General features: G+C 40.4%; 2 protein-coding genes across 16 annotated transcripts in view; both read left to right on the top strand.

Moving 5' to 3' along the window:
- Nucleotides 1-9,038: 9,038 nt before the first annotated feature.
- Nucleotides 9,039-15,745, top strand: LOC104605503 (putative choline kinase 1). Of its 9 annotated transcripts, none has more exons than XR_016076696.1 (8): nucleotides 9,039-9,297; nucleotides 9,946-10,295; nucleotides 11,998-12,119; nucleotides 12,219-12,414; nucleotides 14,133-14,250; nucleotides 14,324-14,447; nucleotides 14,942-15,042; nucleotides 15,412-15,745. XR_016076696.1 is itself a non-coding variant. In XM_088888937.1 (8 exons), the coding sequence occupies exons 1-7, from the start codon at nucleotides 9,192-9,194 to the stop codon at nucleotides 14,838-14,840; spliced, it is 969 nt and encodes a 322-aa protein (XP_088745063.1). In that variant the 5' UTR covers nucleotides 9,041-9,191; the 3' UTR covers nucleotides 14,841-14,851; nucleotides 14,942-15,042. The 9 variants fall into 9 exon arrangements, 8 of the variants coding, with proteins under 8 accessions (XP_088745061.1, XP_088745063.1, XP_088745052.1 ...); XM_088888937.1 differs by lacking the exon at nucleotides 15,412-15,745 and adding an exon at nucleotides 14,812-14,851 and having other exon boundaries at nucleotides 9,041-9,297; nucleotides 14,400-14,447; XM_088888924.1 differs by having other exon boundaries at nucleotides 9,044-9,297; nucleotides 14,400-14,447.
- Nucleotides 15,746-21,149: 5,404 nt separating this feature from the next.
- Nucleotides 21,150-27,875, top strand: part of LOC104605504 (tRNA(His) guanylyltransferase 2-like) — a 48,693-nt gene continuing 41,967 nt past the window's right edge. Inside the window, exons 1-6 of one of the 7 annotated variants that reach the window (XM_088888980.1) lie at nucleotides 21,150-21,356; nucleotides 21,593-21,776; nucleotides 22,606-22,737; nucleotides 22,835-22,879; nucleotides 24,795-24,964; nucleotides 25,111-25,196. In XM_088888980.1, the coding sequence (XP_088745106.1) occupies nucleotides 21,673-21,776; nucleotides 22,606-22,737; nucleotides 22,835-22,879; nucleotides 24,795-24,964; nucleotides 25,111-25,196 (537 nt within the window). In that variant the 5' untranslated portion in view covers nucleotides 21,150-21,356; nucleotides 21,593-21,672. Of the gene's footprint in view, nucleotides 21,357-21,381; nucleotides 21,777-21,900; nucleotides 21,943-21,999; nucleotides 22,360-22,605; nucleotides 22,738-22,834; nucleotides 22,880-24,794; nucleotides 24,965-25,110; nucleotides 25,197-27,875 lie in introns of those variants that run through there. The other 6 variants (XM_010270300.3, XM_088888967.1, XM_088888971.1 and 3 more) reach the window with 6 other exon arrangements.

A 27,875-nucleotide genomic window follows, 5' to 3' on the forward strand; every position in this document is an offset into this window, starting at 1 on the left:
GTACAGAACAATAATAATAATAAAGCAAGTCGGCAGGGGGAGCAAAGTAAAGAGGCTCCCGAGTCCAGCAGACAAGCAGTACAGCTGCAGAGGCAACATCCAGACGAGAGACCAGTCTGGGGGACCATCCATGTAATTGTCGGAGGATCGATTGTCACGGGCTGCACTTCAGCTGCAGCTCGGTCATCAGCCCGCGAGGCCGCCAGGGAAGAGCTTAACCCCCTAAAGCGGCCAATGATGGAGGAACCGATCTTCTTCACAGAAAACGATACGCGAGGGGTCCATTATCCCCATGATGACGCGCTCGTCATAAAGATAAATATCAACGACTTCGTGGTCAGGCGTGTCCTAGTCGACTCGGGCAGCTCGGAAGACATTCTCTTCAAGGTGGCCTTCGATCAGCTCCAGCTCCAGGAAAGTGACCCGAAGCCCGCAAACACGCCGCTTGTGGGATTCAATGGTGAGGAGGTCAGGCCTTTAGGGAGAGTCACTGTACCGGTGGAGGTCGGCACCTGGCCTAGTGTGGTAAGGCTCAATCATGAGTTCCTAGTGGTCGCAACCCCCTCCCCGTACAACGCAATAGTAGGTCGGCCCATCACCCATGCCTTACGAGCCGTAGTCTCCACCTACCACTTGGCGATGAAGTTCCCAACAGACTTTGGAGTCAGAGTGACGCGGGGCGATCAACTCAACTCCCGCAAGTGCTACGTAGCCACCCTCAAAGGAAAGGCCAAGGTAGCAGACGATCTCGAGCTAGAGCGAACTACGGAGTAGTTCACGGAGCGAGCCGCGCCTATCGAAGAGACCATCCCCATCCCGGCTTCGGCAGAGGACCCAGCTCGGGTACTTCAGATCGGCATTTCTATTGAGGAACCCCTGCGGTCTCAACTGGTAAATTTCTTACTAAAAAATTTAGATGTTTTTGCATTGTTAGCGGCAGAAATGCCCGACATAGACCCCAGCATTATAACTCATAGGCTCAACACTGATCCTGTAGTTAGGCCCGTTAGACAGAAGAAACGCAACCTAGCCCAAGAGCGATGGAGGGCAGTCGACGAGGAGGTCGGGAAGCTCCTTGCAGCCGATTTTATCCGGGAAGTTCATTACCCGAGCTGGGTGGCCAACCCCGTTCTGGTGAAAAGGGCTAACGGTAAATGGTGCATGTGCGTCGACTACATCGACCTGAACCGGGCTTTCCCAAAGGACTGCTTCCCACTTCCCAGGATCGACTGTCTAGTGGATGTGACCTCGGGGCACGAGTTGCTGAGCTTCCTGGACGCCTATTCGGGCTACAATCAGATCAGGATGGACCCAACTAATAAAGAGAAAACTGCCTTCATAACCGAGTTCGGCCTGTACTATTACAAGGTCATGCCCTTCGGGTTGAAAAACGCAGGGGCCACTTTTCAAAGACTTGTAAATAAACTGTTTGAGCCACTAATTTGCAAAAAGGTAGAATGTTATGTAGACAACAAGGTCGTCAAAACTCAATTTCCACATGATTTAATACAAGAATTACATTCAGTTTTTGAAATCTTGCGTAGATTTAATATGAAACTAAATCCGAACAAGTGTGTCTTCGGTTTCACATCGGGTAAGTTCCTAGGGTACATCGTTAACCGACGAGACATTGAGGTCAACCCGGAAAAAATCAAAGCCATCCTAGAAATGAGACCACCCCGGAAATTGAAGGAGGTTTAGAAGTTGAACGGCCAGTTAGCCGCTTCTTGTCCAAATCAGCAGATCGCTGCCTGCCCTTCTTTAAGGCCATAAAGAGCAAAGGCTTTGAATGGACCGAAGAGTGCCAGCTCGCGTTCGACAAGCTCAAAAAACACCTCGCCAGCATCCCAGTCTTAACCTGACCCAAAGAGGATGATGTTTTAGAGCTATACCTCTCAACGAGTGACGGGGTGGTCAGCTCGGTACTAATAAGAGAAGTAGATCGGGTCCAATAGCTCGTTTATTATGTTAGTAAAGTGTTGCAGGGGTAGAGACAAAGTACCCAGAGAAAGAAAAGTTAGCCTATGCACTAGTCATAGCAGCCCGGAAGCTCCGCCCATACTTCCAAGCTCACACCATCGTTGTCCTCACCAACAAACCTCTGAGGAAAGTTTTGCTCAAGCCCGAGGACTCGGGAAGGTTGACAAAGTGGGTCATCGAGCTCAGCGAGTACGAACTCCAGTACAAGCCGCGAACTGTTATCGAGGCCCAAGCCTTAGCGGATTACGTCGCAGAATGCACCTTTAGCTCCGAAGTCCCTAGGTCGGTGGAACGCGAGGCCCCCAGTGCGAGCGACCCCGGTGTTCCCAGGTCGGTTGAACTCGAGCGCCGTGAAGTTGCAACCAGCGCGGCATCTCTCCTAGTTAGGCCAAGCGCGAATTGGAACGAGGAAACCTGGATCCTTCACGTAGATGGCTCATCAAACCAGCAGGGCAGCGGGGCTAGGATCGTTCTGTACGGACCCAGCGGTGCGAAACTAGAGTATGCACTGTGCTTTGAGTTTGCGGCATCCAACAATGAAGTAGAGTACGAGGCGCTACTAGCCAGGCTGGATCTGGAAAAGGAAGCGAAAGCCAAGCACATTGTCGTCTGCAGTGATTCTCAGCTCGTGGTCAACCAAGTTACGGGTGAGTACGAAGCTCGCGAACCAACCATGATAGCTTACTTAGCCAAAGCAAGAGAGGCTCTGCTCAACTTCCGGTCACACTTTGTCTAGCAGATCCCGAGGTCAGAGAACGCTGAGGCCGATGCCCTATCTCGGTTAGCCAGCACTGGTGATAACACCATGAGGACTGTGTTTATAGAGAACTTGCCTCAGCTTAGCATTCTCAGGGGGGCAGAGGAGGTCGCTCCCACTGTTCAAGCAAAGCCGAGCTGGATTGATCCGCTCACGAGCTTCCTGCTACATGGGACCCTCCCCGCAAATCATAATGCCGCCAGTAGGGTAGAGCGTCAAGCAGCCAAATACGTCATGATAGATGGACGGCTGTACCGAAAATCCTACCTGCATTGCCTGTGACCCTCTGAAGTCGGGCTTGTCCTCTGCGATGCTCATGAGGTCCTGTGCAGTGGACACTTGTGGGGCAGAGCCCTCGCTCAGAAAGCGCTACGATAGGGGTATTACTCGCCAACAATGAAGGCAGATGCGACCAAGCTCGTCAAAAAATGCGACAAGTGTCATAAGCACGCCAACATCCACCATCGGCCTGCCGCCGACCAAAAATACCTCACTAGCCTGTGGCCATTTGCACAATGGGATATCCGACAATGGTAAGCAGTTCGAAGACATCAAATTCCAAAACTGGTGCCAAGACATGGGAATTCAGCAGAACTTCACCTTAGTGGCGCACCCTCAGGCAAACGGTCAGACGGAAGTCACGAACCGAGCTATTCTCCGTGGACTAAAGGCGCGCCTGGACCGAGCTAAGGGACTATGGGCAGATGAGCTGCCCAGTGTATTATGGGCCTATCGTACCACGGAAAAAACCACCACAGGAGAAACCCCCTTTAACCTCACCAACGGCACCAAAGCTTTCATTCCAGCCGAGATCGAAGTTCCCTCGCTGAGAGTAGAAGCGTATGATGACGAGGCAAATGAAGATGAGCTACGTACCAACCTCGACTTACTTGTCGAAGTACGAGACCTCGCATACATCAGGACCGCAGCCTACCAGCAGAGGGTAGCTCAGTACTATAACACCAGAGTCAAAAAGTGGACTCTCCGCGTTGGCGACCTGGTTCTCCGTAAGGTTATGGTGCCTGAGCCGGGTGTTAGTAAGCTCTGTCCAAACTGGGAAGGACCCTATTGAGTAAAGCTAGTACTCGGGGAAGGAACATATGAGCTCGAAACCCTGGAAGGGAAACAAGTACCTTGGGCATGGAATATTGTCAACCTAAGGCAGTATTACCTATAAATAACCAAGTGGACCACGTATCACTCTCAGAGCCTAAGGGCCAAAATGTCGAGCTAACAGAGACCTCGGCGCAATAAAACCCAGTCGCTTCTATGACATGGATGAACTCCAAGAACAGACCATGAGTCACTCTCAGGGCGTAAGGGCCATAATGCCGAACTAATAGACTCTGGCATAATAACCTAGCCGCCTCTATGACACGAACAAATTCTAAGGGTGGCTGAGGACACTCCCCTCCTGGCCAAGGAGATAAAACACCGAGCTGACCAAGGAGCTCGGCACCACAATACATAATGTATCGAGGGTGCAAGTAGACCAGTAGATTCTGTGATGCTTAGCTCACCTCGACTAACAACCAGAAGACAGTTCGGGCATATGCATTACTACGCCTTACTATGTCAGTCACCTCGGTGTACTCCACAAGACAGTTCGGGCATATGCATCACTATGCCTTACTATGTCAATCACTTTGCACACTCAACTATGATAGCTCGGATGAAACAACACTTGGAAAAGAAAAGTCAATTTCATTAACAATAAAGACTGAGCTCGCACGCTCGGAATACAAAGGCAATCACTTCGGGGGCTCTTCATCTCCGCGCGAGACCTCCTTGGGAGGTTCGGGCTGATTAGGGGTGTCTGCTTCTTTGTCACCGTCCTCCTCCTCTGAATCCGGGTCCTCTATGGCTTGACAAGCTATCTCATCCGTGATTAGCGAGGTGGTCATGGTGCTCGTGTCAAGCTCGAGGTACGTGTGCCTTATCAGCCACCTGTTGAGCTTAAACCCCTTGCGGTAGGCCTCCCCTAGAATGACATCGAATTTGTCAGACTGGATGTACTCCGCGACAGCCTTGATCTTCGTCTCTTCTATAGCCTGAGTAAAAATTTCAGTCTTCTCCTCGATGTCAGCCTTAAGGAACTCCACCTCGTGCAGGAGGGCCTTCTTCTTCTCCTTAAGGCCTTCCGCCTCTACCCTGAGGGCGTCCAGCTCGCCCCTCAACGCACCCTTCTCACGTTCCAGTTTTGCTTTGAGGTCCTCCACCTCACCCCTCAACATGTCCTTCTCACGTTCTAGCTCATCCTTCTCCGCCGTCAACGCCGTAAAAACGCCCCTCTGGGCCATGGCGCTGCTCTCCATCCGGTGGATCTACTCGCGAACTGCCCTCAAATCGATATGGGCAGCGCGGGATGACTCCTCGGTGATCAGAGCCCACTTCAGGTTCCTCTCGGACTGAAGAGCTAGGGCGTGCACGGCAGAGTTCGCCTGACAAAGAAAGTTGGTTAGTACTGAAGAAACATACATATAAGAAAGCCATGAGAAATAAAAGGAGAACTTACCACCATAGTGTGAGTAGCAGCCCGGGCTCTGAGCTGAGCAGGGTTGAGCATATCGGTCCAGACTGAGATTTCCTCTGAGTAAACGGCCCCTTTGCTTTTCCGAAGGCTGCACTGAGGGACCAAGATACTTTGGCCCCCATCTGGGCTCCCCGAGCTGGAGACCGCCATCTCGGCTGTACGAATGGGCTCGGCGGAGACCTCAGTTGCTACGTTAGCAGCCCCAGTGGCAACCTCGGGCTCAGCTGCTGCCCTCGTAGCGGGCTTGGCCGAGGTCTCAGGCTCCCGAGGTGGTATGGGATCCTCCAAGTCAATGATTGGAGGAGCGCCAGGGAGCTCGGGCTCGGAAGATGGAGCTGGTGGAAGCTTGGGCTTGGGAGTGGGGGCTGGCGGTGACTCGACACGAGCTCTCTTAGCAGCCCGCTTCTTCCTCCCCTTCATGTGCTTGAAGAGCCTTTCTCCCTTAAGCTTATCCACCTCCATGGGACCTGCAATAGAGCTCACCATTAGTACTCGAGTAAAAGAAAGAAGTAGGCCAAACAACTAAGGTACTAACTACCTACTCGGGCTCAAGCCGGCCTGGATGAGCATGCTCTCGGAGATGTAATCCTTGTAACTACACCCGACCTTAGCCCACGATTTGAATGTCTCCCTTGTCTTCTTGTCAAGGATGATGCCGGGGTCTTGGATAGCCGCCTTCCAGTGAGTAGGGAAGGGCCACCCCGCAGGGTTCCGGACTAGGAAGTAGTCCTGCTTCCAGGCAGGGATCTTGCTTGGAAGCTTATGCATTAACTTGAAGCCCGGGCGAGGGGACAAGTAATAGGCCCTCCTGTGCTCGGGGAGAACGCATGAAGCGCTATTCTTGATTGTGAGGATGGAACAGAATATGTCCAAGTCAAGGGGGAGGACATACTCGTAGAAGAGGGAGATGGTTCCGACCACGTTACAGACCGAGTTCGGGTGAAGCTGGTATATCGTAACATTAAAGTGGTTCAGGACCTCCACTATGAGTGGGTGGAAGGGAAGGCGGAGCCCGACTATGAGCTACTCCCGAAAGATTACGACCTCGTCAGGGTCGTGCTCCCATGGGAAGTTACCTGCAGGTAAACTGTAGGTGTACTCCCCGAGCAGGTTGTACTGCTGAATGAGGTAGCGGAGCCTCTCAGGGTCATGGTGTAGGGTCCAAACCTGTTCGGCATCCGACCTTGGTGAGAGGTGGACGCCAAGTTACCCGAGGCCTCCCGCACCTCAGGGAACTGGACTCTAGTAGGGTCACCCTGAGCTGAGGTACCCACCTCGGGCTCATCTAGCCGGCTATCAAAGGAAGACATAACTAACAGAACTGAAGAAGAGCTAGGGTGACTCACCAAAGAGAGATGGACCGGACTGGGAAGAACTGACCCGAGCTGGAGGCTTTGGACGCGAGCTCAAAACTACGACTGAGGATTTGTGGCGAAGGAAAATGGCCAAGACCCCCGCTATTTATATCCACTATACGCGGGCGTCAACGGTTGAGATCGAAACGATCTGACGGTCCTCATGAAAACCGATTGCGCGACCTTCGAGGCAAAATCGGTTTAGCACATTTTTTGACGTCCGCGGAGTCCATAAGTCGCGTGACGTCCGCGTGTAGACTGTATGCGACCCAAGTGCGCCTGGTAAATCCGAGTAGAGAACCGGTCCAACCGATGAGCTGGCAAAAAAGAAAGCTCAGGCCCCGAGCCAAATCCACCCAGCAGACCGCGGACTCCCCGCGTTGGGCCAGAACCCCTAGCACGGGGAGTGGGGGGCAATTGATGTAGGGTGATTTGGCCCAACCTCGTAGAATGGGGACACGTGGACATGACCTGGCATAAGTGACAACTCAGCGCGACAGCCTGGCCACAACTCGACATAACAAGCTTGCCGAGGCCCAACCAAACTACTCGGCGGGTGTGACAACTCGCCGAGAAGCAAGGCCCAGCTTGCCCCAAGCCTGAGGGTGGAGCGTCCGAGCTCCCCCGTGCAAAGGGACCCGAGCTCCTCCTAAGGGACTCCGAGCTCTCCCTTTCTAAGAAGGGAGCACCCCGGCTTTTGGCTAAGTGTCCCTTGGGAGAAACACCTCGGGACAGCACCGTTGAGACTCCTGTTCGTACTTGCTTAAGGCTCGCCTCCAGTGCGAGCACCTCGGCGTACCTTGGCACCTCGGTGCAAGGCAAACCAGCTCCAGGAGGTTCGATGCAAAGTAGCTTGGCAGCCTGCAGGGGAGATCCTCCTTACATTAGTACCTACCAGATCCGGTGGCAGTGCCTGCATCCCTTGCCGGGCGGCGTTGTGCCTGTCATCTCTGAAAAGCATGGCACGCCTGACGAGTCCATACCCTGCAGCAGCAGCCTACACCTGCCACCTCAGCCCTGACAGTAATGGCTAGGGTAGTGGCGGTTACGCTTGATGTGACTAAGCTCCGGTATAAGAGGACCTCGACCCTCACGAAACAAAGGTATTGAAGCTAGCACTTTCAGCACTCTTAACTCTCTGTGTTTTCTTTGAGTTTTCCTCAGAGTTCTAACTTAGCCAGTGGAGTGTTCCCGCCGGGAGAGCTCCCCGGGAACCCTTCACGTTCCTCTTTATCTCAGGTGTCGTTTGTCACAGGTAGGAGCCAAGTTTCAGCCAGCTAGGAGTGCCCAGATCGTGCTTCTTCAGTGGACATGCATGTGGATCTATGTGTGGACATGTATGTGAGCGCACATACATTTTTCAAGGTGGCCCCCACATACCATTGATAGGTCCCACTTACACATTCAAATAATTTTTTGTGGAAAGATAACCCATTTTTCAAACAAGTGTGTACATTCTACCACACATTCGAAGAAGATAGGATGCTAAAAGATTGTAAAAGCTTCATTTGAAGCTTCCTAAAAAAGCTCAAATTCAAGTTGTTGACATCTTTTTTGGGCCGGAGTTTTTTCCCAATAGATATTTTTTTTGCCAAACAGAAAAAGCTCAGAATTCAGACTTCTGAACCTCTAAACAGCCCAACGCCCACGCAAAAAGACTTGCCAGATGGGGCAAAATACTATCTATTGATTTTTAAAAACTGTGTTTAGAGACTATTTATCATATAAAAAGAATAAAAAAATTATTTGAAGCTTCCTAAAATTCAGCATTTTCAGTCTTTTTGGATCATTTTGTACATACATTCTTTCATCTTTCTAACTTTTAATTATCAAACAAAAAACACTGAAAACCCAGAAAACTGTACAAAAAGACTTGCCAAATGCTGCCTTAACCTTTTCGAATCTTTTTAGGATGCACATCTTCTATCTTCCTAATTTTCAATGTATGAAGTTTGTCAAAGCCCAAAAGACCAATTTTCGACCTCGGGTGTCAAAGCCAAAAGATGACATAGAAAGTCTTGCCAAACGCCGCTTTAACTCCAAATAACCCGGAAGGCCGAAACTTTTCGGGCACCGTAGAAGGAACGGCGAATAACGGCGCCTCGAGATTTTCAGCATAAAAAAGCTAACGGAATAACGGTGGCTTAACTTACTAACGTTCCGTGTATCTTTATGGCCGGCAATCGGCATGGTCCATAGAGACGGTGATCACTCATGTTGCCTTGCTGATGATGCATGCAAAAGGGATTTTCAACGCACTACGTAGCTGCGGGTCCCACACGTTCCCAGTCAACCTTACACGTGTAGGGATCTCAATGAATGCCGTATATTCGTACCAAGAACAACTAGTCTTCTGTTTGTATTATCTATCTATCTTTCGGTTGCTTCTGTTGCCAGCAAAAACCAGTCAGTTTGGAATTTGCTGTAAACAATCTCTGTTTCTCACTTGTCTGAAATTTCCATTTTCACAGCTCGAAGGAGATTACGCTGGAAATACTCTGTGAGACTGTGACAGAAGACACGTGTCAACGTACTGTGAACTATTGACTGGCACGCAAACCCAAGCATGCGATTCCCTTCGACTTCCATATATAGGAGGGGAGCAGAGAGCCTGCGAGTCTGCGACGTAACAGAGTATCTGTGTTTCTGCAAGATTTTTTCTCTCGTTTCTGGTATTCCTTTCGAAGTTAGGGCTTTTCATTTCTGTGTTCTTCGTCACAATTTCGTCAGCTGGCTGTGGGTTTTCGTCTCTTGTTGATTTTGTTGGAGTTTGCGAATCTTGGTTAGGTCTTATAGGTCGGTTTCTTTTTCCTGTCAATTTAATTCGTATCCTGCTTCAACGGTGGAAAGATCTTCTGTTTATTTGACTTCGGTGATCGTCTTTTTCAACGAACTCTTCTTACTGTATTAGTTTGTGGAATTGGAGTGAATGAGTTGCTCTGGGTTTCTCAGTAGGAAGATTAAGACGTAGTATTGGTACCCTGTTTTATCGATCTTGTTACCTTTCTTCTCTGTTCTTTTATTATAGTCTGTCACGATCCTTTTTTTCCCTTTAATTTGAAAGCTAGTTGCTCGCTACCTATAGTTCTTGAAAAGATTGAGAAGGGTTCAATTGACGTATTTTAATTTCAAAGTATTTTATGCTGACACTTTTAAATAGAAGAATTTTTTTTTTGTTGATCGAGGGGTTGGAACTTCTGAATTGAGTGAGCTTCTTTTTCTCTTTTTTCATCCCAAGGTTGAAGGTTTTGATATTGAGGCGTCTGCAATAGTGATTTTACAATTCACAGAGGAAAATTTGACCCATTATATGATGGCAGTGAAAAATGAAAATGTCTCAAATGGCAATGAAGATCATCTTCCAGGAGAAGTGAAGAAGCTTCTTAAGTCACTGGCTTCAAGCTGGGGAGATGTCATCGACCCAAATACCTTGGAAGTGATTCCACTAAAGGGTGCAATGACTAACGAGGTTTACCAGATCATTTGGCCGACACAAACAGGAGAATTTCCTCGGAAGGTTCTTCTTCGAGTTTACGGGGAAGGAGTAGACGTTTTCTTCGACCGCGGTGATGAGATCAGAACATTTGAGTGCATGTCAAAGCATGGACAGGGGCCTCGTCTTCTGGGGCGCTTTCCGAATGGACGGATTGAAGAGTTCATTCATGCACGGGTATGTGCTACTTGCATGACTTCAAGATTTCTTTTAAACAGTCATAGAAAGGTCTCTGGCAACACCCAGGTCCATTAAACAGTCGTGATTCTTAATCGTGGTGTCTTTGAATCTCCAAGATTTCATTTAAAATTGAGGAGCCTCTTAAATTCCATCTTCCTGAAGCCTTAAGATCATTATATCTGAATTGCATGTTATTTTACTGCTACAGACAATTTTGAATTTTAGATTGCAAAATCAGCTTTGCTAGTTTTGTTGTATCAAAAAACTTCTGTGCGTCTGTCAGGAGAAACAAAAGAACAGAATGATCAAAGATCAACACGTCTTCAGGCTATTTTTCAATGGATCTTCTGAGTTTCTTTTATCTCCATGATGGCACAAGAATGTAGGCAAGGCTTCACCATTTATTTGTAAACCACATATGCTCATGTAGCCAATCACATTATTTGGGACAAGTCTTTGAAAAAAATTGAGTATTCGTTGCTGTCTCCAAGCAACAGGAATATTGCATCTCTCCCCCTAGCTTAGGAAACAAAACTTCAACAACTTGGAACTATTGTCTCTCTATTTCATTATACTGTTTTCTTATATCTTGTTAAGATTACTTTATTCTTCACCACTTCTGGTTGTGATCAAGATTGATAGCAGTGACACATTTTTCTTTTTTACATAAATGGGAAAGTATTCTCTTCTCACATATAAGGATTTTGGTTGTCCCAGCAAGCTTGATATATAAAGTAAAACCATATTGAAGTGCATATTGCACTTGTAGAAATTGTTGATTTAGAAAGACACCGGCCAAATTTTATGAATATGGACTTAATGTCCTTGATGGAAACATAAAATTTTATAATTACAGTTGGGGGAAATTAGAAAGCAAAGACTGTTCAATTACTTTTAAGAAAGTGTCCTTGTCAAGTTATCTAAAGCAATGTTGGAACTCGGAAGGTTAGAGACTGGTTATTCAACAATAGGACACTTTTCAGATTGAAAAGAGGTTCATGGATGACCATCTAACTGAAAACTAAAAGGATCACCCTGAATTCTAATTTAAAGCTTGTTTTTATAATTATTTTACCAGCTGTATTCATGTCCTTAAAGATAGAAAACATGCATGAGAAGATATGAAACATCATAGGGAGCTGGAAAAAAAAAAGAATTAGCAGATACTGAAATATAATGGATACTCTGAAAATTGGGAATTTTTTAGAACTGCAGGAATGAACATGAAAATTTACTTTAAAATTATTACACTGCCGGAAATAGCTAGAAATGAACAAGTTAATAGCACATATGCACACTTAACCATATATTTGAACTAAGAATATTATTTTCAATCTTAGACATAACAAAGGAACCACTGTTCAATAGGTACTATCCAGGAAGTTTCATGTTCTGAAGTTGATCTGCTTAGATGGTCATAACCATCCAACTGTGATCTATTTGGGGACAATTCACCAATTTTTTCTATCCTTCTAGATGGATGCAAAAAAGTGTAGGGTTCATAGCCTTAAAATTCTCTGCTTTTATCATCTTGAGAGAAGTTTCTAGCATTGGTAACTTCCGAGGCTTGAATACTCGAGAGCTTCATATGTTATATAATATCAGCCAACTTCATAACTGGTTAGGAAAGAATATTAGTTTACTTACATATCTTAAGCTGATAACAGTTCCTTTTATCATCTTTATTTGAAAATTTCAGACACTGTCAGCAGACGACTTGCATGACCCTGAAATATCTACCTTGGTAGCAGCTAAGTTGAAGGAGTTCCATGATCTTGATATGCCTGGTCCAAAGGATGTTTTTCTGTGGGACAGACTGAGGTATCTGCACATTATTTTGTTAATGTACTGATACTTGTTGGAAAAGTTTAGGATTGCATTTACCATTAAAGACACTAAGCTGAGATTTTCCTTCTACAGAAAATGGCTTAAAGTGGCCATAAGTTTGAGTTCTCCTGAAGAAGCAAAAGAATTCTGCTTGGATGCTTTAGAGAATGAGATCCAAATAATAGAAAGGGAATTTTCAGTGGATAATCAACTCATTGGATTTTGCCACAATGACTTGCAGTATGGAAACATTATGATAGATGAGGACACCAGATCAATTACTATAATTGTAAGTTTTCTACTTTATATCTGCTTAATTATGTACATGTCCTACCAAAGGATCTGGGTTAATTACCTATTAGCTGGATCTAGTGCTGGTTCCCTAATAAAAATGCACCAACTGTCCTCTGTCCATGTGAATGCAGACTGCATGCGAAGTTTTATTCTTTCCCCCTTGAATGAGGGAATCTTGAACATGTGATCTGCATTCACATGGGTCTAGGACATGTGGAGCATCACTATTGGGGATCTAGAAATGGATCTAGCAAATAGGTAACCAGAAGATCCAGGATCCTCCAAACAGCCAATTAAACAATACATATGTGTATGACCTCTATAATTACAAGAAACCCTTTCCTGGTGTTTTATTATCATAGCTCTTTTCCAATATATGAATTTCCCTTTCTATCCCATGGAAGAGAGCCTGGTATTAGGTAAAGAAACTTTGGAGAAAATCAATAGGTGGTGTCTTGAGCATGGACATATAATAGTTGATGGAGAGATTGGGTTAGCAGTTATATCTCTAGATCTTTCCTCTGTGTATTGTCATCATGATCATCTATTTATGACTAGTATGACAAGTTGTCAATTTTGTTGTTTGTATTGTCTACCAATACTTATACCAATTCCATGCACAAGTAGGAAAATGTGGAAATTTCACATCTCTTTTCTTTCCAAATGATGGAAGAAATTTTGTCTACTTTCCTGTTTTATTTTCATTTTTGTAATAAAGCAACCCATTGATCAAGTTGGTGACATTCTGCTCTGCATAGCAGCCATGAAATTGTAGGTTCCTTTCTCTCTTAGCTATGAAAAACCGGTGCAAGCTTTGTATTTGTAAACTTAACTAGAGAAGATTATCTGCTTCTCTGGGAAGATTTGACCAAAATCAGAAAACTCAGCATTGAAGGCCAACTGAATTGAACATTTTTGCTCATCTAATAAAAACTGAAGAGGGTCACTCAACCAACTTTTTACATTTTCTTCATGATTTGGTGACTTAGTTATAGAGGGAGATTGATTGCATTTTTTATTTTATTGAGATTATGCAATGATTAAATAATGGCTTTACCTTTTCCTATATATGGTATACTAGCACGGGCAACGTGCATTTACAAAAAGTAGAGCATTATTAAAAATAAAGTTGAAATAATAAGAAAATGTTAAAATTAACAAAAAACAGAAAAAAAAAGCAGAGCTTCCCGAATCCATAAAATAAACAGCGAGGTTTGATACCTGACACATGCTACCTCTGTGTCCTGTCCTCACCACCGAATCTGGCCGTACGCTTATATTCCTCTTATCAGTTTCTCCATAAACAAAAGACATTTTAATGGCAATTCTAAAGGGCAGTTACTGTGTGATTCCATTCCTCGCACGCTCAGCCCTTGACAGAATGACAGTACAGCATTCCATTTTAATAGATTAATATAGATTAGAATAAAACATATCATTCTAACTTGGTTTTCATGGCAGTATACTCTTAAACTTGGTTTTCCTTTGTTCTGTTCAACTATATTTTTCATGTAACCTTTCCCTTCAGCTCTTATTTTTTATATATATAAACACACAGCAAGGTGGTCAATTCTGCAGGGGACTATTGTTGTTCCTGATTTGTGATGACCCAACCCTCTTGGCCCTTCCTCAGATTCAATTTGTTGTCAGATTACCTCCAAAGTTATTTAGAATGTAAAAGTAACTAATCTTTATCATATCCCTATTGTACAGGATTATGAGTATGCAAGTTACAATCCTGTTGCCTATGATCTTGCAAATCACTTCTGTGAGATGGCAGCGAATTATCATTCTGAAACACCTCATATCTTAGACTACAGTAAATACCCAGGTTAGTAGCTGTTGTTGTTAATGATTCTATGTGCTTCGACTTCATTTATTTACCAAAAAGCAATTACTGTTAGTGTTAGGTACACCACAAGATAGCCTTCTATCTGGCTTACTAAGACCACTTTCTTCTTCACCTGCCTATGGCTACAGATTTGGAAGAGCGTCAGAGATTTGTGCATGCATATCTTAGCTCTTCAGGTAAGCTATCTCGGGTTATGGCTTTGTATACAGTCATGGATATAGGTATTAGACTATGGGACATGTTTTGTCAACTTAATACAAGAAATAACACATGCTTGAACGGTGACAGACTCCTATGGCTTTAGAACAAAATATATTCAAACCAACCCTTATTCTCCCATAAATAGATTTCTGAGAGCCTCAGGTGCACTTGGATTTCTTGTTTTTCAAATTTTATCATCATGAATTTGAGAAAAGTTCTAACAATAAAGCGTATGAGGTATCTATTTGAAAACATTGGTTGGGTATCTCCATTCTCCCAACAAAGAGGCTGTTGTCCTTTTCCGTGATGAATGAATTAATATAAATTTTCTTAATACAGATAAACTGAATCCGTTTATCACTTTTTGAATTTTACTAAGGTAATATTCTGGCGTTATGGTTGTAAACTAGTAATCTTCTAAGATGTTAAATGAGTTCTAGTTATTAACTTAAGCTTCATCTTTATGTAGGCAATGAACCCAGCAACCTGGAAGTTGAGCATTTACTACAAGAAGCTGAGAAATACACTCTTGCTAACCATCTGCTTTGGGGATTATGGGGAATAATATCGGTAGGAACTCCCATTTTTCCTTTCGTGATTAGTGATTACTACAGAGCACACATATGCACATACTACACAATACACACACACATATGGAGATTCTTTGGAAAATGGGTACTTCCTCTTAGTATTGCCATATTGCATATTGTTCATGACATCATGTTGATAATTAAATGGGTCATTCTTGAAATATTCCGAAGTTAAAATTTCAGCTTATCCAGATTAGTTAAATGTCTACATGTGTCCCCCATCCCCCTGATGAAGTGGTGGTAACCATGCTTTTGCATGTCTCCCTACTACATGGCATAATTGAGGAATTTGTGCATTGTTTTATCTGAATTTAAATTGAACCCTAATACAGTTTTCCATCATCTTCAGGACCACGTAAATGACATCGACTTTGATTACATGGAGTATGCAAGGCAGAGGTTTCGGCAGTACTGGCTGAGGAAGCCTACACTGATGTCTTCTTCAGAAGCATCCAATGATGATTGTGTAAATGTAGTTAGTTAGTAATACCTGAAGATGGTGTTCATATTTCTTCCATCATGTGAATATTTTTGATGTCATCAGTTACTAGTAAAAATGAATTCATTCCAGTGATGCCTTACAACTTTACTTGAGGGGAATAATGATCTTGCTGTAAAATTGATCAGCCATTGATGAAACATCCTAACTGGATTCAGTAGAGAATAGTATTCTATGTTTTCAATTATTACTTGTTGCTTGTTTCAATTTTCAGTTAAAAGAAGTCTTTTTCAGCTTTGACAGCAGGAAAACCTACTGTTGCGGAATAACCCAAGAAATTGAATGGCACTCAAGAATGAAAGTAAAACAGAGATAAAGAGAAACAAGCACAGTGAACACACAGATTTACGTGGTTTGTCTTATAGCCTACGTCCACGGGTGGAGGAAGAACAGAAATCCACTATGAAGTTGGTAATGGAGAAGAAATGCAGAGTTGCGCCATCACAGAAAACCCTAAGCCCCAAATACACCCAATGTCTCACTCGTCTCTCACAAGACTAAGACTCTATATACAAGAGAGAAAACCCCTAAAAATACATAACTTTTCATATTCGGTTTGGACCTATAACATGAATTTGGATTGGGTTCATACCGCCACAGGGCCTGCTACACATCCACCACAAACTACTATGAAATTTTGCCTTCAGGTTTTTCTCAAAAGAATTCAGAGCAGATTCATGAAACGGGTCGCTACAAAGAATTCAAGGCACAAACATAACACCTACCCTAACAACTGAAAACTTAAAATATTGTGTCATTGTGGAGTATATGTTGTTTGTCTCCCAGCCATGGTTTTCAAAACCGGATTGGATGGTCAGATCGGAAAAACTGGGAACCGGTCAAGTGACCGGTTTCGTTTTTCGCCAAAATCAGATTTTTGCCAAAAAAACATTGAATTGGTCAGCAAACCGCTGACCCAGGCAATTGAACCATTTGAACCGTTCAATGGTTTTGACCTTTTTTTTAATTTTTTTGTCAGAACGGGCCAACCGTTCGACTGGGGAACCAGACCCCTAACCGGTTTGTTGTTCGGGTCAATTTTAAAAACCTTGTTCCCTGCCCCTCCACCACTTCCCCTTCACGCTGTCCTAGAATGGATTCCAGGCCTACTAGCCATTTGCGGTTATATAGACATAAGGATAAGATATGCTTTAGACTCACAGTCCTAGTGGAATTTATGAACAATGCTCAAGTTAATAAGGCCCAGCCAACTTTGGGTTCTCCGGATTGCAAGGGCTGGGCTGAGCTAGAAACCCTCCTAATAAGCTATCTATTTAAAATTTGGGATTTTTATAGTTCAGATTTCTGAGGTGGATTGCAGTCCATTTATCCCTAAAATAATCTACCTTAGAAATCTGAATTGCAGTCCCCTCTTAATCTATTAATAGCCCTCCTAATAAACTGCATCCTACCCGTAAATTTGGCATCAATCCATGGGAAGAATTCAATCCACTCCTAAAAATCCTACCTATATCTTACTAGGGGTGGACTGAAGTATAAAAACCCCCAAATTTTTAAATGACCGACTGACAGTCAATTTGAGTTCTCCAGATTTTATCAAGTTGTCCACGTGGGCCCACCTCAGAAAGTCAGAAGGCCTTCCTACATGAGCACTAGACACTAGTGTCTATCTAGTGTCTGTTCCCGAGGGCTTTCACACAGAATCTGTCTTTGCAAGGCCGGTTCCACACGGAAAAGCCTAAAAGCTATATCTGGTAAAAAACTGGGAAAGCTAGAATATGCTTTGATCGAGTTATTAAATCGAACTTTCCCGTGAAACTAGTTTTAGTAACTTATGCAACATGGCTTCTCCAAACAGCTTAGAGAAAGCAGCTTGGCCAAAGCTTCAGCCCTTCCTATACAGACCCTATCAAAGTGAAACCCTTACTCCCTTTATTGGGCAAAAAACAAGAGAAGTGAGGTAGAAGAAGAAGAAGAAATAACATGGGATGGGAGTAAAAAAGAATAATTAAATACCGGTGAAAAATAGGGGGATTTATTCCATTTGATATTATGGATTTGATGAATTGAAAGATTGGGAATGATTGCTTGAATTTTCAAGTTTCGTCCCTCTTGCCCAAAGATATACCTTTGTGTAAGATGTTAGTATTAGCATGTTTCTTATCTCCGGCAAGTTGAAGTTAGAGATAAGATGGGATCACAAATTGAAAATTAATAAAATTTCAGTATGCACTATCATGTTTTTTTTTTTATGCATTTTCTTTTTCCATCCTATTGTTAGGGGTTGGAAATCTGTTGTGCTTTGCGTTTTTTACCAATATGTCCGCTAACCATATGAATTTGAAAAATTCATCGTATATTTTAACATCTGAAATTGTGAAATTTACTATCTTGCCCTTAGAAGTAGAATGCTTGATAATATTATAGATAATAAAAATAATATTATGATTTGTTGAAATAAAGAATTATTTGTTATTTATTGAATTTATCTATTATTATTATTAACTCATAAAAAATAAAAAATTTTAATTATTATAAGTAATAAACATATTATTAAATATTCTTATCACTAAATATTATTATTTCTTTAAATAAAGAAATATAATATTTATTCATTTATTATTAAGTAATATTTTGTAATAGTTAACAATACTATTTAAATAAATATTGTTATTATGATATTTAATAAAATTATTTAAATATTTCATAATATTATTTATTGTTGTTATTATTAAATAATACTTTTTTAATATTAAGAAATATTACTTCAAGAATTATTATTTATTAAATAAATATTATTATTTTTGTAAATAAATAATAATACTATCTTATTTAATTAATAATAAATATTTAAAAACATCATTTATTATTATTTTTTAAATATATGACAATAATAAGGACATTAACAATTTAACATCATTTTATCCTTTATGAAATGTCTTATTTTGGTATGACATGAAGGTATTACCATTTCAGATGTTTTTTTTTTTTGGTATATTTTTAAATATTAGAAATTGCCCCTTCACGTTAGCTGAAAAGTATTGTCAAACGCCACATCAATTTATGAAACGTCAGGGAATTAGTCCTTTTCCCCCAAACAAAAAAGTCCAAACACGTCACTCTCTGATAGTATTTCGGGCTAATCATGTTAGAACTTAGAAATTAAATTCAGAAACGAAACTCAAACAAAAGTTGAGGACAAGAAAGATAACACGTATCACTAAACTTCGACGGATTGTAAAATCCAAATCTCTATTGTTCTTTTTAATTAGTTTTTTTACCATTTTTACTTGTGTTTCGAATAAAATCAGTAATTAGGCGCTTTTTGGATAAACTTTTATAAAATATTTTCATAATTTCGAAAATATCAAAATTACAAAATCAAGACATAGAATTTCTATTATATACTCTACCTTTTTCTTTCATATTTTTAAAAGTATGAAAAACCCTAAAAACATGAAGCTAGCTTTTTATACTTTGTGCTTTTAGCAAATTTGTACTTTTCGTGTGAATTTGACCACCCTTCAATAAAACTCTCGACTCTACCTCTGCTCGCTATTGTTAGAGTCGAGCTGCTATCATCAATCTTGGACCTTGAAACTAATGAAAACCGTCACCAAAAGTACAAATTGATTATTTTTATCAAACAGAAAATTATATTTTTTGTTTTGAAAAGCATTACATTTTTAAATTTTCTACCCAAATGATTTTTAGTGTTAATTCTACCCCCACAAATCATACCAAAACGATTTTTAAAGTAAAAATAACAAAATAAATATGGGTTTTTTATTGTTCAGTCCACCCCCACAAATTATAGCTCCATGGTACCGTACACTTGGGTAGGGCTGGCAATCTTAACCCAACCCACCCACCTTGGAACCAAGGTTCAAAGTATCGATACGCCTCTATGTATCAGCAAAGGCGTATCAATACTTAGATACAAGCGGAAATGGTTTTTTTTTTCAAAATTTGGTTTTTGGGAATATATTTTAACATATTTTTTATTAAAAAAAATAGTGGGGGCCCGAATAGGCGTTTTAGATCCCAAAAGAAACAATACAATATGTCCAATACAGGGCATATTGTATCGATACTTTGAACGTTGCTTGGAACCCACTTATACCCACCCAATCTATTGGTGGCTCAATACGGGTTGAGTAGCCCATTGGGTTAGTGGAAAAGGGTCAGGGTGGGTTGGGTTGAGGTACCCATTAAGATTATGATGGGTTGGGTCGCGTTAGTCAAAATAAGTTGGGTCAAAGTCAAATTTATCTATATTCACTAAATCTCAAAAAAGAGAAGTTGCAATGATTTGAACTTAAACTTCATAGTGTGCCCACCCCACATCTTATTATACTTCCAAATCATCATGCCACATTTCATTTTGAAATTAAGGGGGCGTTCTTGTTTTGGGATTTTGGTTCCCATTGACTAAGAATCCCATATTCATTTTTTAGATTAATGTGGGGATCAAGGAAAGTTTATTTTCCTAAGTGCCACTTACCCAATAAAGTGATACCCATTTAGGGTGGGTAAATAACTTTTCCACCTTGGAGGAAAGTTGCTAACACTTGAATGGTATAAAAATGCCTATTTTAATAATGGATTTTTATGACTAAAATGGTCATTATCTTATTTACTTTAGAAATAAAAGAACATGGGCAAATGCACTTACCCGTGTAAGTGTTTCACAGGAAAAAATTACTCAAGTAATTCCATTTATCTAGGTAAATATCTTAACGAAAAGTGAATAGGGCCTAAAAGTGAAATAAAATAGATTTTATTAACTTTCGTGTTCACATGCAATTTTATATAAAAGAACTTTTACAAAAACAATTTTATAAAGTAGTTTTATGAAAAGACTTTTTGAAAGCACTTTTACAAATGTACTTTTACACATTTACAAAAACACTTTTACACAAAAGCACTTTATAAAAGTACTTTTACGAAAACACTTTTATGAAAGCACAAAAACACTTTAATAAAAATACTTTTAAATGTATTTTTATGAAAGCATAAAAGCTATTTTATAAAAGTGCTTTTATGAAAGTACTTTTATGAAAGCACTTTTACAGAAGTACTTTCATAAAAGTACGTTTGCGAAAGCACTTTTATGAAAGTTATGCATTTTTTTGCATTTTCTACATTTTCCCGTTATTTTCTGCATTTTCTGTAATTTTATGCATTTTTTCAATTTTTGGTAATTTTCTACATTTTTCTATTTTTTTGTTATTTTCTGCATTTTCTACAAAATTTTGGTGCTTTTCTGCATAATTTTTACATTTTTTGGTGTTTTTCATGTATTTTCTACATTTTTTTGCATATTTTCTGAATTTTTCTACAAAAGTTCTAACCATAAAATTTTACTATTTTTTGTATTTTCTACAGTATCTTTTTTTACATTTTTTGTAAAGTTTTTACTATTTTATGCATTTATCTATAATTTTTGCATTTTTGGATACATGAGTTGAGTTATTCGTTTTTGTAACGTGATAGTATTGAGAGAGATTATTCTTTCAAAATTTATTATTTAGTTATAAGGGCCATCTTTACCTATTTTTGTATTTATAAATAAGAATAAGTGGATTAATAATTAGTATGGATGAGAGTGATTAAGAATTAATATGGATCGATCTATATATAGGTGGGTTAGTGTAAAGATGGGTTATGACGGATGATGCGTTGGTGGATTAACATGAGTTGGTTGGTATTCAACCCTTACCAAATCCACGCATTTGTCACTACTTCGGGTAGAATTGGTACATGCGCGGGTATTGATGTTTAGGTGGAGGTATTTGAAATTTTGAATGGTTACAAGTCTGCAGTGGAGTGCAGTTAAGTTTATCTTTTATCTTTTATGTACTTTGTTGGATACTAAGGGATGCTTTAGCCTTTGTAGAACTCTAATCTGCGTGTGCTATTTATGCTATAAAAAAAATTGTGATTTTACACTTTCAATTCATTCCGGTTCTCGGTCAAATACTCTTTACTACTTTTTGCCTTGGCGAGATTTGTCCGGACCGAGCTCATGTTCGTTCACTGATCCATGACAAAAAATCTTTACCTGCAGACTTAATTCCATCAAGTGCTTTTTCGTTCACAAACTGAAGGCGGTAATTTTTTAGCGAAGTTAGCTCAATTGGGTTGGTAATGGCTAATAGCAAATACGAGTACGTGAAGTCCTTCGAAGCCGAAGACAAGTTGTTGCCAAACACTTGGATTGTTATTAAAATCGGTGGCCATGATTTTACCAGGTAAGTTACATTCTTTTCTTTGCTAGTTGAAATTGACTATTGGTGCTACAGAAAAGGTGGAGCCTTCTAACATACTGATCCATAACATTGCTCTTAATGTGTTTGCACTAATTACCAAATAAAGGGTTTGCACGGAATGGTAACGCAAAGGAAGTTTTGAACAGAGGTATAAGTGGGTCGGTGTTGGCACTCATCTCTATCCAAGTAGGATCTCTTGGTTACTATAATTGAACCCACTAAATCAACTTAAGCAATCCAAAACACTATAATCATGAATATATTGTGCAGCATTTCCATGTTGAATGCAGAAAAATGCAAGTTTGAGGTTGTAGTAAAATTATCATGCCTCCGTGTGGACAAAATCTCAAGTCTCAACTATATCCAGCTTGTTATGTATCAGAAGATATCAGAAGAGAAACTCTCAACAAACCCTTCTGAGACCCAGAAGAGAAAAATTGAGTGAACTCATATCTCCTTGGTGAATCTGGTGGATGTGTGCCATTTGTAGCAACAAAACCACTTCAAATGAGCTTATTGGAGCAGAATCTTAAGTACTCTTTCCTCATAATACACCGTTAAGGAGGTTTTGAAGAGTCAACTTTTTCTCCTTGTTTTTATATGTCTGAAAGTTAGAGGTGTTGAACCTGCATCAAACAAATAGTAAAATGATGGAAAAATGATACTTATAATCCTGAAATACATCCATATATCCATATATCATTTTGGTTAACTATTTTTGCTTGATCAGATACCTGACAATTTGGATTTCTAGTTACCAAATTTTGCTGCACCTTGAACTTCAAGAATTCTCTTTGTTGGTGCTTTTTAGATTTTCTGAAGTCCATGAATTTATGAAGCCAAATGATGAGCAAGCTTTGAATCTGATGAACTCTTGTGCCATGGCTATGTTAGAGGAATATCCAGATATGGTACTTGCGTATGGTTTTAGAGATGAGTACAGGTACCATTGCAATACAGCTTTCATATTCATGTGGTATTTGCTAAAAAGTTTCAGCATTTGAAGATTCTTACTCTGTTAGTTATGTTATGGCCCCCAGCTTTATTTTGAAGGAGGCGTCTGAGTTCTACCAAAGGCGTGCCAGGTTTCTTGCCCAATCTCTATTCTTTTTAGATTTTATAGTTTTCATTTTTGTGATGTTTAAATGTCCGGAAGAAACCACATACATCAGGATAGGGAGGACAGGATGAAGCAGTTGCAAACCAATCAATAGAAACTGAAGATTGACCTGAATGGATGAAGAATGCATAAGTAATCCAAGTTTAAAGAACTTAAAACAAGGCCTAGGAAAAGAAAACATTTTTTTATCAGAAATAGTGTTACAAGGTGTGTCTAGGTGTGCAGGTGAGGTGCATTATAAAGCATGAGTCTCATTTGTACCTAGGTAACACCCCTTTCAAAAGGCATACACCTGGGTTGCCTTGCATCTAGCCCAGGTGTGCATCTTTTTTTAGTTTGCTTATTTGGTTATTTTTTATACATATTTATGCGTTTTACACTTTTGAAATGGTCTATCAACTTCTAAGTTACCTTTAATTGGTGCTTATGCACTAATAATGGTCCTATTAACTTTTAAAAGAAACAAAAATAGAGACCTTTTGAATGCCTGAAGCCCTAGTTGTTGCGGATAGGATCTCAAATAGAAAAAGTTCCACCAAAGAACCAACAACAATCAACTGATCTTTAATCCCTTACCTGAAATAGAATAAACTACAGCAAAAATCACAAATCTGATGCCTTATATATGGGCCAAAAACTTGGGTTGCCCAGGTCCATTGGTCCTCTGCTTCCAAAAGGCCCCAACCTCCTAGGGTTTGGAATGCAGGAGGTTTAACATCATACTAGCTACTTGAAACAATGCAACTAAGAGATCTACAAACATGTTGGGAGTTTCATATGCTTGAATTGTTGAGTGCTTGAAGCACTTTCATATGATTCACATCTGTTTGCTTCTTCCTTCACTTTGAATTTGTTTTACGTATCATGCTTATATATTTCGATTTTTTCCATAGGCAACAGGAAAAGTATATTCATTTATTAAATTTAATATGTAAAGAGTAATCACAAGATTTCGACTAGCCTCATCTACCTAACCTAAAACCGTATAAATGAAAATAAGAATATCATGAGATTACTCCCTAATACAAATAATCCCTATTGATTTCTTGTTTTGCCAGTGTGTCAGCCACATTGTTAGCTGATCTATAAGTCCTCTCCAAACTACACCCAGTTTTCTAACTAATTTTAGCTCTCCCCCCCAAGTATGTCTATATTACCATGTGCCTCAGTGTCTCCCTCTTTAACCAACCTACTACATTCCGGGAATCTCTTTCCATCTCAATGCTGCCCAGACTCATCCTTTTACAAACCAGTTCTTCTGTTGCAGAGTCTTCCTCTCCTATTGGTTCCAAGAAGATAGCAATGAACTCCAGTTCATATTTCTTATAACTTATCAATTTCTACAAGTCCTGGATTTTCTATGCTACAACCATTAAAGTTTAGCTTCCAATGGTTCTAATGGTGGAGACCAGTCCTTTAAAATGATTGGTTTAGAGGTAGAAGAATCTTCCACCTGCTTTGAGTCCCTAAAAATATCATCCTTTGTAAATTGCTCAAAGATTTGCAATGTTTTTATCCAATTTATTATGTATTTTGACTTGAGTCAATTAACTTTTTAAAACATTTATTTTTTAATTCATGTTTGCATATTTTTAATGCATCAACACTTTATATTTCTTTTTTCTTTTTTCCAAAAATTTGCACATTGCTTTGTTCAGGTGTGTGCCTCATCCTGCACCTTGCACCTCAGGGGTAGAAGGCACTTGCATTTGTGCCTCTCACTTTTAAAACATTGATCAGAAACTGAAATTATATACTAAAATTATTATATATTCCTTTGACTTGGATATTTCATGAGTTTTTATTCTTTTACTATTTGCTATATAATGTTCTACTTAATCCAGTGTTAACTTGTTCCTTAAATCATTTTTTTTTTGCAGTAAATTAGTGTCCGTCTCTGTGTCATTCTTCTCTGCTGTTTATGTTATGAAATGGAAAGAATTCTTCCCTGAGAAAGCATTAAAGTACCCACCTTCTTTTGATGGACAGGTTTTTTGCTGTCCATCAGTTAAGATACTTAAAGATTATCTGATGTGGAGGCAAGCAGATTGTGAGTATTTGAATCACTTTGCTTTTTAACATGGACAAAAGACTTTTAGAAGGGAACTAATTGCATAATTTCCATTTATTTCTGGCATATAAGTTTGATTTAACTCAATGGTTATAAACCTGTCTTCCTTCTTTCTTGTTTTATAGGTCATACTGGTAATCAGTACAACACTTGTTTGTGGATGCTGGTTAAATCAGGACAGACCAAACAGGCAGCGCAAAATATTCTAGAGGTGTCAAAATATTGTTTATGTTTTTTGAAAAAGATTCTTCCCCTTGAAATTTGTTGCATTAATATTGTACTTCCAATTTCAACCACTCATTGCTATATTTTTGTTCTCTTGAATCTTTCCATGTGTCATTTGTTGACATTATATTTGAATTCTTGAAAGGAATTTTCCCCCCTCCCCTTTTGCTCATGGGTGAGTATTTATGTCATGATAACATTCTATGGGAGTGACAGCAGCATGTGTGTGTGTGTATGTGGGTCTGTATCACAATAAGGTTTTGCATATCTAGTTGGAGTCTGCGCTCTTTTATTTGTTATTCTGCTTGTAAATGCTGCTCTTTTCTTTGTTGATCGGATTGCAGTTCTTTGTGTTGGGTGCTGTCTCATCAGTCATCACCCTTTCACTTATTGCACCTTCTTTTTTAATTTTAATTATAATTTCTCTTGATTTACCATTGAAAAAGTTCTATGGGGGGTGTCTGTTGTCACAAATATGCAGAACTTTTGGAAACTTGAGAACAGCAACTCAATCACATTAGGGGAAATGTTCTTGCAAGAATTTCACATGATCACTAAAGGAAGGTATTTTTTTTTTATTTTTTATATTAGAATGTAAAAATATCTACAAGTACTGCCCAGGTAAATGAATAGCTGAATAGTGGCAAAGATTAAATTTATGTTCTTCACATGAAAAGAAAATCATAGGAAAAACAATGATGATTTAATAAGGTAAAATTTTTCTTAAAAGGTTTCCTTAACTTTTATTTTTGGGTTGTTGAAACTTGATTAAAAGGGCAGCCTAGTAGGGGTGCTCACGGTTTGGTTAACCAAACTATGTTTTTTTTTTTTTTTGAAATCAAACCGGTACCACCGGTTGACTGGTTTCGGTTTTTGACTGGTTTGGTTCTTTGGTTTTTTATATTTATAACATATATTATAAATAAGTATATATAATTTTTTTTGATCAGTAAAAACAAATTTCATTAACGTAGAGAAATTACAGGGGTTATAGTTTATGAGTAGCCTCGGCTACCCCACTACAGTGCATCCACTAAGAAATTTACTTTTCCCTTTTACAGTTGGTCCCAGAAACATTGATCCCTGTTCACCCCTTGTTTGGCTAGCTGGTCTGCAAATCCGTTTGCTGCTCTATGGGTCCACTGAATTGAAAGCTGCATATCCTTGGATAGACTTTTAATCTTCTTGATGTCATTTCTGATGATACAGGGTGTGCTGTCATGTTGTTTTAGCCAACTGATAATAACTTTGGAATCCTCTTCCACAACCAACCTTTCCACCCCCATCTCCTTAGCTTTTTGTATCCCATATACCATTGCCTTCAGTTCAGCTGTAATGGAATTACCCATTCCAATGGGACCCAAATACATCCCCAACACATTTCCTCTTTCATTTCTTATAACCCCTCCAATTCCAGATCTTCTTGGGTTTCCGAAACTGCTGCCATCAAAGTTCAATTTGACAAATCCTGGTTCAGGGGCACCCACTCCTTTAGGATCTTCTTTTTTGCCAAGGAAGAGAAAGCAACTAGCCTCCAATTCCTAATCATATCATCCACTGTAAAATTTGAAAATAAGTTCAGTGTTTTCACCCATGAGATCACCTTCATCATAATAGTTTCTATCATTTCTGCCTTGCATCTTTCCTTATCTTCAAATAATCTCCGATTGCTTTCCTCCCATAGTTCCCATAGTACTGCTGCCCTTGTGCATCTCCACATCATTCTCCCTCTTCGCTTTGGCCATCTAAAAGTAGATGGCACAAACAATCTTTCCAAGCTCATCGGGGTGTCCCACCTGCATCCAAATAGGTAGAAAAACCAATCCCAAATGCTGCTAGCAAGAGGACAGGAAGCAAGAATATGAAAAGCATTCTCACCATTTAACTTACATAAATAGCACCAATTTTGTGAAAAGCACCAACCGGGTCTTTTCCTTTGCAATAGATCACTAGTGTTAATTGCACTTTGATATACTTCCCAACAAAAAGCACCCACTTTGTGAGGGACAGGTCGACACCAAACTTCTTGTAAAGGGAAGGGTTCCCCAGGTTGGGCAGGAGAAGACAAAGACTTGAAGAAAGAAGCACACTTGAAAGCACCTGAAGGATGGGGAGACCAAAGTCTAGTGTCTTGTTTCGAGGTGTCAAGCCACACCCCATCAAGCACCTGAAGTAGAGAAGACAAAGACTCCAGTTCTGAGTCCCTGACATTTCTGTGAAGTCCCAGGTTCCAAGTCGGACCAGACAAGGGTGGGGAGGGGGCAAGAAATTCAGCAATGGGTCTACCTTTGAGGGATGAAAGAGCAAAAATGGAGGGAAAGAGGGTTTTTAAAGAAGACTCCCCCACCCAAATATCTTCCCAGAATTTGATTTTATTACCTGAATTAAGATCAAATCTGATATGATTAAGAAATGAGGGGAGAAGTTTGTGAATTGCCTTCCATGGTGAATAGCTCGATGCCCTGCTGGAAACTCCAACATCCCATCCATTCTCTAAGAGCCCATGTGTACTGGCTACCACTTTGTGCCAAAGCCTATCTGTCTCACCTAGGAATCTCCATAACCACTTGCCCAAGAGAGCTTCATTCCTCTCCTTAAGTCTTCCAATGCCCAACCCTCCTAAATCCTTCCTTCTAGTCACTACTTCCCATCTAACTAGATGATC

The sequence above is a fragment of the Nelumbo nucifera genome, chromosome 1 (genome assembly GCF_055504915.1).
Source record: "Nelumbo nucifera cultivar China Antique chromosome 1, China Antique-T2T, whole genome shotgun sequence".
NCBI classification, from domain to species: Eukaryota; Viridiplantae; Streptophyta; class Magnoliopsida; order Proteales; family Nelumbonaceae; genus Nelumbo; species Nelumbo nucifera.